The sequence below is a fragment of the Xenopus laevis genome, chromosome 3S (assembly GCF_017654675.1).
Source record: "Xenopus laevis strain J_2021 chromosome 3S, Xenopus_laevis_v10.1, whole genome shotgun sequence".
Classification (NCBI taxonomy): domain Eukaryota; kingdom Metazoa; phylum Chordata; class Amphibia; order Anura; family Pipidae; genus Xenopus; species Xenopus laevis.
Genome location: NC_054376.1, coordinates 6,911,173 through 6,924,215, shown reverse-complemented (window position 1 = coordinate 6,924,215; position 13,043 = coordinate 6,911,173). Strand labels below are relative to the sequence as shown.

Genomic DNA, 13,043 nt, shown 5'->3' with positions numbered 1-13,043 from the left:
GGCTTTTGTTACTGGCTGTAGTAGTGGTGGCCTGACCTGAAATCAATAGGTTGGGTGGGTTTGGGGCATCTTTTTACCTTTAGGGAGGGTTGCAGGCAGGTGGAAGACCCAGGACCCCCAGTTCTCTTCAACCTTTTACCCCAGTTCAACCACTACTACTGCATTTAATTCATATAGTCATGTTAGCCTTATCCTAGCCCTCCAGTGACATCAGAAGTGGGCAAGTAGTAATTGTGGTGTGTCATAGAGACATGAGTTTGGGTTAGGAGAAGGGTAATCTTGATGGATGTAGGTAGACAATTTGTCGATCCAGGCTTCACTAAATGGCTGATCTTGTACTTTCTGCCATAGCCCTCAGTAGTCCTCCTATTGTGTTATAATCCACTAATGAGAAGCCAGAACAAGGCATGGCTCAGCAGTAGAGCAGTGGAATGTCATATATTCTGTACATCGTTCAGGCAAAGATAAAACATGTAAATGATGTTCTGTACACAGGATGCCATGTGATCTTTCACAAATATTTCTTGTTTCTATTTATGGAAATATTATGTTTCTGTCTTTTTTTTTTTTTTAGAATGAGGTCATCAGTCAGCAGCTGGCTGTCATTTTCAGTCAATGTTACGGACCGTACCCTATTCCAAAACTGACGGAAATCAAACGCAAGCAGACTTCTAGACTGGGTAAATTTCCAAAAAAGAGTGATCTAACCACATACAGTATATAGTAATAGTTATCCTCATAGCACAAGGGTCCTCCAGACTGGGAGCCATCTGGCCCTACTTCCATCATCTTATCTATATTTGCAGTGAATTGCTGAGTTTTCTTAAAGGATTAGTAAACCTTTAAAATGAGTGAATGTAAAATTACTGAGAGTTAACAAGCTATTATAAGCACTTTTGCAAAGTAAATGTATTATTTTTTTTTTAAATTCCAAGATATTAAAGGGATCCTGTCATCGGAAAACATGTTTTTTTCAAAACGCATCAGTTAATAGAGCTACTCCAGCAGAATTCTGCACTGAAATCTATTTCTCAAAAGAGCAAACAGATTTTTTTATATTCAATTTTGAAATCTGACATGGGGCTAGACATTTTGTCAATTTCCCAGCTGCCCCTGGTCATGTGACTTGTGCCTGCACTTTAGGAGAGAAATGCTTTCTGGCAGGCTGCTGCTTTTCCTTCTCAATGTAATTGAATGTGTCTCAGTGGGACATGGGTTTTTACTATTGAGTGTTGTTCTTAGATCTACCAGGCAGCTGTTATCTTGTGTTAGGGAGCTGCTATCTGGTTACCTTCCCATTGTTCTTTTGTTTGGCTGCTGGGGGGAAAAGGGAGGGGGGTGATATCACTCCAACTTGCAGTACAGCAGTAAAGAGCGATTGAAGGTTATCAGAGCATAAGTCACATGACTTGGGGCAGCTGGGAAATTGACAATATGTCTAGCCCCATGTCAGATTTCAACATTGAATATAAAAAAATCTGTTTGGTCTTTTGAGAAATGGATTTCAGTGCAGAATTCTGCTGGACCAGCACTATTAACTGATTCATTTTGAAAAAATGTTTTTTTCCCATGACAGTATCCCTTTAAGGGATACATGTGCTGTTAATATGAATGAAATTTGTTCCAACAGCGCCACCTGCTGGTCAGTTTCTGACCAGTCTGACCACCAAGTAGTCAAGGAAGTTGTCAGGAGAAAGGAAGAGGCTGCTCTGATGTTCTTCTGCTTAGGAAAGATTTGAGAAAGGTTTCTAATTGTTTTCCTAAGCAGAAGAACATCAGAGCAGCCTCTTCCTTTCTCCTGACAACTTCCTTGACTACTTGGTGGTCAGACTGGTCGAAAAAGGCCAGTGTATTGACCATTGGCACTTGCTCTTGTTGCAGAAACCCACTCCTGGTGCAAAGAGGCACATCCTCAGTTGGATAAAAGCTACAGTATTAATTCTCCCATCTGGCATTCAGGCTCTGTTTTCCAGTTTCTCCACTGTGGGGGAAACATTTTTTTGTAATAGGAACCCATTAAGAAACCCTGCCCTAAAGATATCTCTGGTCTTATTCATGACAAAGCATATGTTTAACAAACAGAAACCAATCATTAACGTCCTTATTATGCAACAAGAACTTTCTGCTTTAGAACGGAGAATGTTCTGTGCATACTGCACGGCATCTCAGATCAATAAAAAAGTAATGAATGGAGGTAATTAAATTATTAGGAGACAGCAGAATAATGAATTGACTGAAAAACCTGAGGGAACAGCATCAATAATTTTTCTGCGAGGAAATACGACCACGTGTTTGTTAGAGATTATCATTTGTACAACGTACGTATGGTGCCACTGCGGAAACATGACCTTTGAATTAGTCTTCAAATGATATTTATACTATTTATATACTGTATATGGTTATTATTACTTAGATTTTGCTTTAAAGGAACAACAGTAACACCAAAAAATTAAAGTGTCCTTAAGCAATGACAATATAATGTAGTGTTGTGCTGCACTAGTACAACTGGTCAGAAACACAACTATAGTTTATATAAACAAGCTGCTGACTAGCCATGGGGCAGCCATTCAAGCACAGGATACACAGTAGATAACAGATAAGTACTACTATAGTTTATATATACAAGCTGCTGTGTAGCCATGGGGGCAGCCATTCAAGCACAGGATACACAGTAGATAACAGATAAGTACTACTATAGTTTATATATACAAGCTGCTGTGTAGCCATGGGGGCAGCCATTCAAGCACAGGATACACAGTAGATAACAGATAAATACTACTATAGTTTATATATACAAGCTGCTGTGTAGCCATGGGGGCAGCCATTCAAGCACAGGATACACAGTAGATAACAGATAAGTACTACTATAGTTTATATAAACAAGATGCTGTGTAACCATGGGGGCAGCCATTCAAGCACAGGATACACAGTGGTTAACAGATAAGTACTACTATAGTTTATATAAACAAGCTGCTGTGTAGCCATGGGGGTAGCCATTCAAGCACAGGATACACAGTAGATAACAGATAAGTACTACTATAGTTTATATAAACAAGCTGCTGTGTAGCCATGGGGGCAGCCATTCAAGCACAGGATACACAGTAGATAACAGATAAGTACTACTATAGTTTATATAAACAAGCTGCTGTGTAGCCATGGGGGCAGCCATTCAAGCACAGGATACACAGTAGATAACAGATAAGTACTACTATAGTTTATATAAACAAGCTGCTGACTAGCCATGGGGCAGCCATTCAAGCACAGGATACACAGTAGATAACAGATAAGTACTACTATAGTTTATATATACAAGCTGCTGTGTAGCCATGGGGCAGCCATTCAAGCACAGGATACACAGTAGATAACAGATAAGTACTACTATAGTTTATATAAACAAGATGCTGTGTAACCATGGGGGCAGCCATTCAAGCACAGGATACACAGTGGTTAACAGATAAGTACTACTATAGTTTATATAAACAAGCTGCTGTGTAGCCATGGGGGTAGCCATTCAAGCACAGGATACACAGTAGATAACAGATAAGTACTACTATAGTTTATATAAACAAGCTGCTGTGTAGCCATGGGGGCAGCCATTCAAGCACAGGATACACAGTAGATAACAGATAAGTACTACTATAGTTTATATAAACAAGCTGCTGTGTAGCCATGGGGGTAGCCATTCAAGCACAGGATACACAGTAGATAACAGATAAGTACTACTATAGTTTATATAAACAAGCTGCTGACTAGCCATGGGGCAGCCATTCAAGCACAGGATACACAGTAGATAACAGATAAGTACTACTATAGTTTATATATACAAGCTGCTGTGTAGCCATGGGGGCAGCCATTCAAGCACAGGATACACAGTAGATAACAGATAAGTACTACTATAGTTTATATATACAAGCTGCTGTGTAGCCATGGGGGCAGCCATTCAAGCACAGGATACACAGTAGATAACAGATAAGTACTACTATAGTTTATATAAACAAGCTGCTGTGTAGCCATGGGGGCAGCCATTCAAGCACAGGATACACAGTACATAACAGATAAGTACTACTATAGTTTATATAAACAAGCTGCTGTGTAGCCAGAAATCCATTATCCAGAATGCTCTAAATTACAGAAAGGTGTCTCCCATAGACTCTATTTTATCCAAATAATCCATTTTTTTTTTTTAAATGATTTCCGTTTTCTCTGTAATAATAAAACAGTATCTTGTACTTGATCCCAACTAAGATATAATTAATCCTTGTTGGAAGCAAAACCAGCCTATAGGATTTATTTAATGTTTACATGATTTTATAGTAGACTTGAGGTATGAAGATCCAAATTACGGAAATATCCGTTATCCGGAAAACACCATGTCCTGAGCATTCTGCATAACAGGTCCCATACAGTGTCGGACTGGCCCACAGGGATACCAGGAAAACTCCCGGTGGGCCCAGGTGTTAGTGGCCCCTCATGCTGCTAAACATTTGGCATATTTCTATGAGAATAAAGAGGCTAAATAGATGGAATAATAGATAATAGTATGTAAAGAAAAGAGACTAGGAGAATAGAGGTTGAGTGAGGAGTCTTCTCCAGGGATGTGAAATGCCACAGGGCAGGGTTTTTAGAAGGTATTATAAAAACAACTATAAACTATAGAAATAACTTTATTTTGTATATTTTAGATCCCCAGTTTCTCAACAACAAAGAAATGTCTGATATAACGTTCATCGTGGAAGGAAGGCCTTTTTATGCCCATAAAGTGTTGCTGTTCACGGCCTCTCCAAGGTGGGTACATAAACGCCTACTTACTGTCATTAAAGTAATTGTAAATTTCAATAAAAATTGGGAAAGCCGCTGCTTACAAATCAGTAACAAAAGTATTTGCTAGCAATGTTACTCAGGGTCAGACTGGGAAAAAAAACCCAGTGGGGCCCATGAGAGCCGGGGATTACATGTAAAGAATATTTGATGTTATTTTTTGTCCTCCTCCTCATATGTTATTTGTACAGTTATGGAATATGTTGGTGCTACATAAATTAAAGAATATAAATAACGTTTACCAGTCCACATATGTACGTTTTAGTAAAGCTCCATACAATTTTACGCACAAACACTACCTAGAGGTCCGTTACCTATTAGCTCCTAATAGTAAATGTATCCCTTTAAGATACTTTGTGAGTGTTTCTTTTATTTTGACAGCTGTAGATTTAAGTCATTACATTAAAGGATAAGTAAACTTTTAAAATAAGTGAGTGTAAAATTGATGAGAGCACTATTATAAGCTCTTTTGTCATTTACATTCATTATTTATTTTCTTTTTATTCCAAGATATTAAGGGATACATGTGCAGTTAATATGAATGAATTTTGTTCCAACAGCGCCACCTGCTGGTCAGTTTCTGACCTGTCTGACCACCAAGTAGTCAAGGAAGTTGTCAGGAGAAAGAAAGAGGCTGATGTTCTTCTGCTTAGGAAAACAATTAGAAACCTTTCTCACATCTTTCCTAAGCAGAAGAACATCAGAGCAGCCTCTTTCTTTCACACACACGCTGAGGCAGTTCGGGGAGATTGTCGCTCAGAAGACGAGGCGATTAGTCGCCAGGCGACAAAATCTCCCCGAATCTCCTCATGTGGACTAACCCATAAACGGCACATCTGTTATCATACTGGCTAGTGTGATGCTTCAACAGTTTTTTTTGTAGGACATTTAAAACTAAAGTATTGTCAAATGTACCATAATGAACAAATGTTTTATGCAATTAGGTGCAATCTATTCTTTTCTCTTTTTTTTTTGGTAGGTTTAAAGCACTTCTAACAAATAAACCGTCTGCAGAAAACAGTTGCATTGAAATCAACTATGTGAAATACCATATATTTCAGGTACACAAATGGTATTTGAAGACCATTACCTTTACCTTTAAATGATGCATTGAAGGTCAAAAGTCAAGTAGTTTTTATACACAGTAGATAACAGATAAGTACTACTATAGTTTATATAAACAACCTGCTGTGTAGACATGGGGCAGCCATTCAAGCACTGGATACACAGTAGATAACAGATAAGTACTACTATAGTTTATATAAACAAGCTGCTGTGTAGCCATGGGGGCAGCCATTCAAGCACAGGATACACAGTACATAACAGATAAGTACTACTATAGTTTATATAAACAAGCTGTTGTGTAGCCATGGGGGCAGCCATTCAAGCACAGGATACACAGTAGATAACAGATAAGTACTACTATAGTTTATATAAACAAGCTGCTGTATAGCCATGGGGACAGCCATTCAAGCACAGGATACACAGTAGATAACAGATAAGTACTACTATAGTTTATATAAACAAGCTGCTGTGTAGCCATGGGGGCAGCCATTCAAGCACAGGATACACAGTAGATAACAGATAAGTACTACTATAGTTTATATAAACAAGCTGCTGTGTAGCCATGGGGGCAGCCATTCAAGCACAGGATACACAGTAGATAACAGATAAGTACTACTATAGTTTATATAAACAAGCTGCTGTATAGCCATGGGGACAGCCATTCAAGCACAGGATACACAGTAGATAACAGATAAGTACTACTATAGTTTATATAAACAAGCTGCTGTGTAGGCAATAGAAGAGTAGTCTTACTTCCAATAGGTACAGTACATGCTGATGAATGCAGATGTTTCAAGGTTTGCTAACGCAATCATGTAATTTGTTATTCTCGCTACTGTTTTCTTCCAGTTGGTCATGCAGTACTTATACTGTGGCGGTGCGGAGTCACTTCTAATTAAGACTAATGAAATCATGGAGGTAAGAACGAATCTCACCAGGAAGCATCATTCAATCATTACATTACATGCTCGGACTATATCTTGCGTTGAGAATGAAATACAACTTGGGTGGAATTTGTTGCATGGAGATACTGAGGAGGTTATGTATTAACGTCCAAATTTATCTCATTGGCCTTTTAAAGGGGAAAACCCAATTTTTTTTGAGGAAAAAACCCTCAAATTTATCGGGAATTATTAAACCCAGATGGTGTTAAAGGACAAGTAAACCTTTATAATAAGTGAATGTAAAATGGATGGGAGTGCTATTCTAAGAACTTTTGTAATTTACATTCATTATCTATTTTATTTTTATTCCATGATAATGAATTTTGTTCCAACAGCGCCACCTGCTGGTCAGTTTCCCACCAGTCTGACCACCAAGTAGTCAAGGAAGTTGTCAGGAGAAAGAAAGAGGCTGCTCTGATGTTCTTCTGCTTAGGAAAACAATTAGAAAACATTCTCAAATCTTTCCTAAGCAGAAGAACATCAGAGCAGCCTCTTTCTTTCTCCTGACAACTTCCTTGACTACTTGGTGGTCAGACTGGTGGGAAACTGACCAGCAGGTGGCGCTGTTGGAACAAAATTCATTCATATTAACAGCACATGTATCCCTTAATATCTTGGAATAAAAATAAAATAAATAATGAATGTAAAGACAAAAGTGCTTAGAATAGCACTCTCATCAATTTTACATTTGCTTATTTTAAAGGTTTACTTATCCTTTAAAAGTCTGAATGAAAAATAACTACAACTCAGCCCTGCCGAGTTCATGTAGAAGTCAATGGGAGAAGTCCCGAAGATATCTTGACCTGTGCTGGGTTTCGTGCAATAATCCGAAGATTTTGTGGTTTTTCGGGCTGAAAATCTGAAAAATTTGTACGATACAGGAAATTTTCAGGAAAATGTATTGCTAAATAAGGGGAAATAACCCATGTGGATTTGGTCAGAGTATATTTCAGAAATAAATTGAGATATTTTCGAATTTTTATAAATAACCCCAAAGCCTAATTTCACTGAAGCCCATGGAGGTAGTTGTTCTAATCACTGTCACTTATTTCCATTTCAGCTGTTGTCGGCAGGCAAATTTTTCCATCTGGAGGCCTTGCAACGTCACTGTGAGATCATCTGTGCAAAGAGTATTAATACTGAAAACTGCGTGGATATTTACAACCATGCAAAGGTAAACACAATAAAAACCCATCAGAGAAACACCACAATGATGTGAAGCGAGAGAAATAGGGGTAGATGGGGATATTATTAAGGGCTATTAACAGCACATGTATCCCTTAATATCTTGAAATAAATAGAAAATAAATAATGAATGTAAATGACAAAAGGGATTAGAATAACACTCTCGTCAATTTAAAAATTGACTTTTTTTAAAGGTTTACTTATCCTTTAATTACGTTCCCACTGGGGTTATACTAGATTAAGAGGGTAACCATTAAACTAGGAAATGAGGGTAGAAACATGATACAATATAGATCATAGTTACATAGATAAGTTGGGCTGAGAAAAGACCAAAGTCCATCAAGTTTAATTTAATTTAAATGATCTTTTTTATATGTCATATCATGTCTAATCTACAAGATTATTGAATCAACAGATAAAAGATTTCTATAATAATGATAAATAATAACACATGTATTGCCATTATACCCTTGGTCTAACTAAGCAAAACTATTGACCCACGTAGATCGACATAAAACTGCAATCCCTTTTCTGCTTTCATAGACTCTTGTTTCCTAGCAGTCACTCTTACATAAATAATGTATTTATAGATCGTACCTGTTTTGTCCAGCGGCACTGCCTTAAGAAACGTTTTAATGCCGTAGGGGTGTAGAGGATTATTACTACTATTTAAAGAACTGTGTTCTCAATTACTAATCTAGCGAACCAACCTGGTAGAACTGACACTTATAGGAGGGTACAGGTTTTGCCAACTAGTATTGACAGTATTGTCCTGAAAGTTCAGTGACTGGACAGTAAATGCCACAATTTCATTTATAAAAGGGTATGGTCCCATGTGCTCAGTCTCTTTGGGCTGCACACTTGCTGGAGAAAATGCAATGGTGCTCCATAGGGTCTGGAACAAAGGGAGGTTCCAGAATAGGTGAAGTGCAAAGGCAGTTCTGTTATAGCCACTCTAGGAGTGAAAGACAGGGTCAGGAGTTATTTAGTGAGCAGCCTGAGGCTCCAACGAGGAGACCAGGAGGGTTTGTACCCTGCGGTGACAAGGTCACTAGCTTAGGGACTCAAACAGTTTGGTTCAGGGATAGAGAGATCCTTGGAACGTGGGACCCCTGAGAGATTCGCCTTCAGTGGGGATTGTACACCAAAGGCAGGCAATGCTACTTCTGGGGTGTTGTGAACACTCATCCTGAAGCTTGTGAATTTGCACTGGATGATTATTTGTTGGAAGTACTTGTCCTGACCCTGAGTGGAGGTAAGCAATTTTATAGTGTACATGCTCTCTCCTGTAGCGGAGACACAGGACTCCTGTAGCACCACAAGGATGGAAATCAGTGCTAGATTTCTTACAGTAGCATAAAAGGGCTATACATATATTAAAGATTCATAAGAAAACCTACACTTCATAGATTAATAATATATTTCAATTAGAGATGCAACACATCTGAGCCTTTTTCAGCAGGATTTTGTTAAATCCAAGTGCCCGGCCAAACCGAACCGGTACCCTTATCATGTGAATTTTGTTCACGATTCAGAAAATTGCAAATTTCTTCCAAGCTCTTTTCTGTCCTTCCTTACACTCATTTTCTTATGCAAATGAGGGTTCAGATTCAGTCAAATTCTATTATAAAACATTTGAAATTCACCTGAACCCTCAAGAAAGTGGGTTCTATTCTAAGAACTTTTGTCATTTACATTCATTATTTATTTTCTTTTAATTCCAAGATATTAAGGGATACATGTGCTGTTAATATGAATGAATTTTGTTACAACAGCGCCACCTTCTGGTCAGTTTCTGACCAGTCTGACCACCAAGTAGTCAAGGAAGTTGTCAGGAGAAAGAAAGAGGCTGCTCTGATGTTCTTCTGCTTAGGAAAGATTCAAAAAAGGTTTCTATTTTATTACAAGTGTGCGTGACAAGTGTAAAAAAAATAATAAGAGCATCTACAGGCTCTTCTGTCTAAAATAAGCAATGAGAGAAGAGTTGGCTGGATGTAAGAGTGAAGGAATAAACAATGGATTGTAGGAACACTAACAATTTCAGTTTTGAGTATTATTGAGGTTTTCAAAATGAAATTCCCTGCCATAATGGCATATATCTGTCTTTGCAGTTTCTCGGCACACCTGAATTATCATCCTATTGTGAAGGATACTTTTTGAAGAACATGTTGGTCCTCATTGAAAATGATGCCTTTAAACAGCTATTGTATGACAAGAATGGAGAATCAACGGGTCAGGATGTGCTTGGAGACTTACAGAGGACGTTAGCAACAAGGATACAATCGATACACCTATCTTCTTCCAAAGGCTCTATAGTATAGAGATGAGCTCTACAACAGAGGACTATGTATAGTGTTTACTGAAGAAGGCTTTCATGAAGACTACAAGGCTTTCAATTAATGGGGTCTCCCTTTGTTTGTGCTGGCTCAAGACAGTGACTTTTGGCCTCACCAATTGGAGAATAACCCTTCCCAAAACAGGTTTATTGTTTTTTCTAGGACACCTACTCAGTGGAAGACTCTGAAGAAGAAGTATAGATTGAATCAACTTATCAATAAGCAAGAAAATGTACTTTTAAAAAAAAGAAATATATGTGTAAAAAAATTGTACCTTGATGTAAATTTAGATGCCCTATTTAAATTGATATTTTGAATTCCTCAACGGTATGCATCTCCTTCTGTGTGCAAAAAGAATAAAGACTCGATGGCAGATCGCAGTTTCTTAACTGTTAAAGCAGGAGCCGTCCAACGACAACGATCATCTACAAATTTTTAACGGTGAAGCTTTTTCAAGTTTTCGTAATAAAAATCAGGGATGGTATTGTACGTAAAAGTAAAACCCAAAAAGTTGTATTTAATATACATATATATATATATATACAGCTTTTTACTTTGTTTTTCCAATGAATATTTACGTGGATCTGGACGACTGCTATGGTCTTCCTAAAGGGCAAGATTTGGAAAAACAGGTGTTCTCTCAACAAAAAAAAACACAAAAAAAAACATTTAGAAATCGGCATGCCGGTAGTTTCTTTGGACAGATGAAGCAGACATGCCTTTGCATGGATTTGTCATTGTGCTTTTTTCCTTTTCTGCCAAGAAATATGCAGTTACTAGCTGAAAATCCATTTGTGAAGTAATGAAGACGATGCTTCACTGTGAATACGTTCTTCGGTTGGTCGTAGATGTTAGTTTCCCATGACGATGCTGAAGCGACGCCTTCCTCTGTTCTTGTAATATAAAATAATCCTTTATTTCTTGCATTGTAAAGGAAACTCTAGTCCGTTGCCGTGTTCTTGTATCACAAAGCCATATGTATCACTACAATACAAACATACATACTCTTGATTTGTTGGTACTCTCCAATACACTGAGGCCACCAAATCAGGTCTTCACGTGTATGTTTTATTGTACGTATCAGGTTAATTTCATTGGTGTGTTATCGTTAACAATAGTGCCACTTTTTCCCCCGACTGACCGACACCATCGCTTAGCAACCGATTTGCATGTTCCGATTTGCTGAAAATTGTGAGACTTTGGCCAATGACATTAGAGTTCCATCTTCAATGGCAAAACTATTCATTTTAAGAAAAAAAAGACAGTGCCATCTTTCATGTATATCAGCATGCCATGTTTTCATGCAGCTTTGAAGACCGGTAGATGTTACCCTCTCATTTAACAATTCAGTGTCATTTTTTGGTACATTGTTTGAATATAAATGTCTGGTGCTGTTTGATGTTTATGGCTTAGGGAATCTCAAGTTACACAGGTATTAGGGTATCTAAAACATCATATAAAGCTGTTTTATAGCTTTGATCAGTCAGTCAATCCTTTTATGTGCCTGCCTGGTCAAGTATGTCAACCACGTATCCGATAGATCACAATAAACTGCCTCACAAAAATGCTTTTTACAATAAAGAGATGGCGGCCTGATGACTTACCAATGAATTATAGATGACTTGACAACATTATAAATCTTTGGTTCCACTTTGTATATAACGTATGATGCTAAAATGACGTTGTTTTAGGCCTTTCGTTGTTTGAAATAAAAGAAAATCCCTGTGTGTTTTCATATCAAAACCAAAAGACAGATGTAGCCGTAGATATCCCAACAGAAATCTAGGTTGTGTTGACTTATAGGAGAAGGAAAGCTACGGAGGCATTTTATTGCCAATAGATTAGCTGCAATAGTGCAAGCTAGAATGCTATATTTATTCTGTAGAATGTTTTACCATACAGCTCTAGAAACTCTCTGTTTGTTTAGAATAGGAGCTGCAGTATTAATGTGGTGTGACATCACTTCCTGCCTGAGTCTCTCCCTGCTCTGGGCTCAAATTACAGTAGAGAAGGGGGGGCGGGGGGAGAGGAGCAAACTGAGCATGCTCTTGCCCAGGGCAATGAGGTTTATGCTGAAAACAGGAAGTCTGATACAGAAGCCCATGTGTACACAATAGAAGGAAAGAAATGTGCTGTTTCTTTTGACAGGGGACTCAACATTACTTTGGGGGTTTACTGGTATATTTAGATGGACCTTTCTGATAAGGCTTACTTAGTTTTAACCTTTCCTTCTCCTTTAAATCACACCCAGCAATGGAGATGACTAGTGATGGGCGAATCTGGGCCGTTTGGCTTCTACGAATAATTTGCGAAACTGCGGAAAAATTTGTGAAACAGCGAAAAAAATTTAAAATTTGTGAAAATTTATTGAAGTCAATGGCTGTCAAAATTATTTTGATGCGCGACAATTTTTATATGCACAACTATTTTGTCCAAATGCATTAAAGTCCAAATAATTTTGAAGCAAGATCATTTTTATGCGCCAATTTTGACATGCAACAAATTGTTTTGTTGCGACGTATTTTTCCCCAGCGAATTTTCGATGCAGTTTCGCGAAAACATTCTCGGCCGATGAAACGCGAAAATTCGCCGCTAACCATGCCTGCCGAATTTATTCACCCATCGCTAGAGATGACTCCACCTGGGATAGGTCGTATCACCTTAGGATAACCGTGGCTATATCTGCACATGTCTT

At 38.1% G+C, this 13,043-nt stretch overlaps 1 protein-coding gene across 2 annotated transcripts in view; it reads left to right on the top strand.

Annotated features, from left to right (window-relative positions):
* The window catches only part of btbd11.S (BTB (POZ) domain containing 11 S homeolog), a 131,650-nt gene extending 119,406 nt beyond the window's left edge, over nucleotides 1–12,244 (top strand). The window contains exons 11-16 of one of the 2 annotated variants that reach the window (XM_041587965.1): nucleotides 575–680; nucleotides 4,683–4,785; nucleotides 5,798–5,879; nucleotides 6,733–6,801; nucleotides 7,888–8,001; nucleotides 10,124–12,244. In XM_041587965.1, coding sequence (XP_041443899.1) covers nucleotides 575–680; nucleotides 4,683–4,785; nucleotides 5,798–5,879; nucleotides 6,733–6,801; nucleotides 7,888–8,001; nucleotides 10,124–10,333 — 684 coding nt within the window. In that variant the 3' untranslated portion in view covers nucleotides 10,334–12,244. The remainder of the gene's footprint in view (nucleotides 1–574; nucleotides 681–4,682; nucleotides 4,786–5,797; nucleotides 5,880–6,732; nucleotides 6,802–7,887; nucleotides 8,002–10,123) is intronic. The other variant, XM_018254852.2, reaches the window with a different exon arrangement.
* Nucleotides 12,245–13,043: the final 799 nt, after the last annotated feature.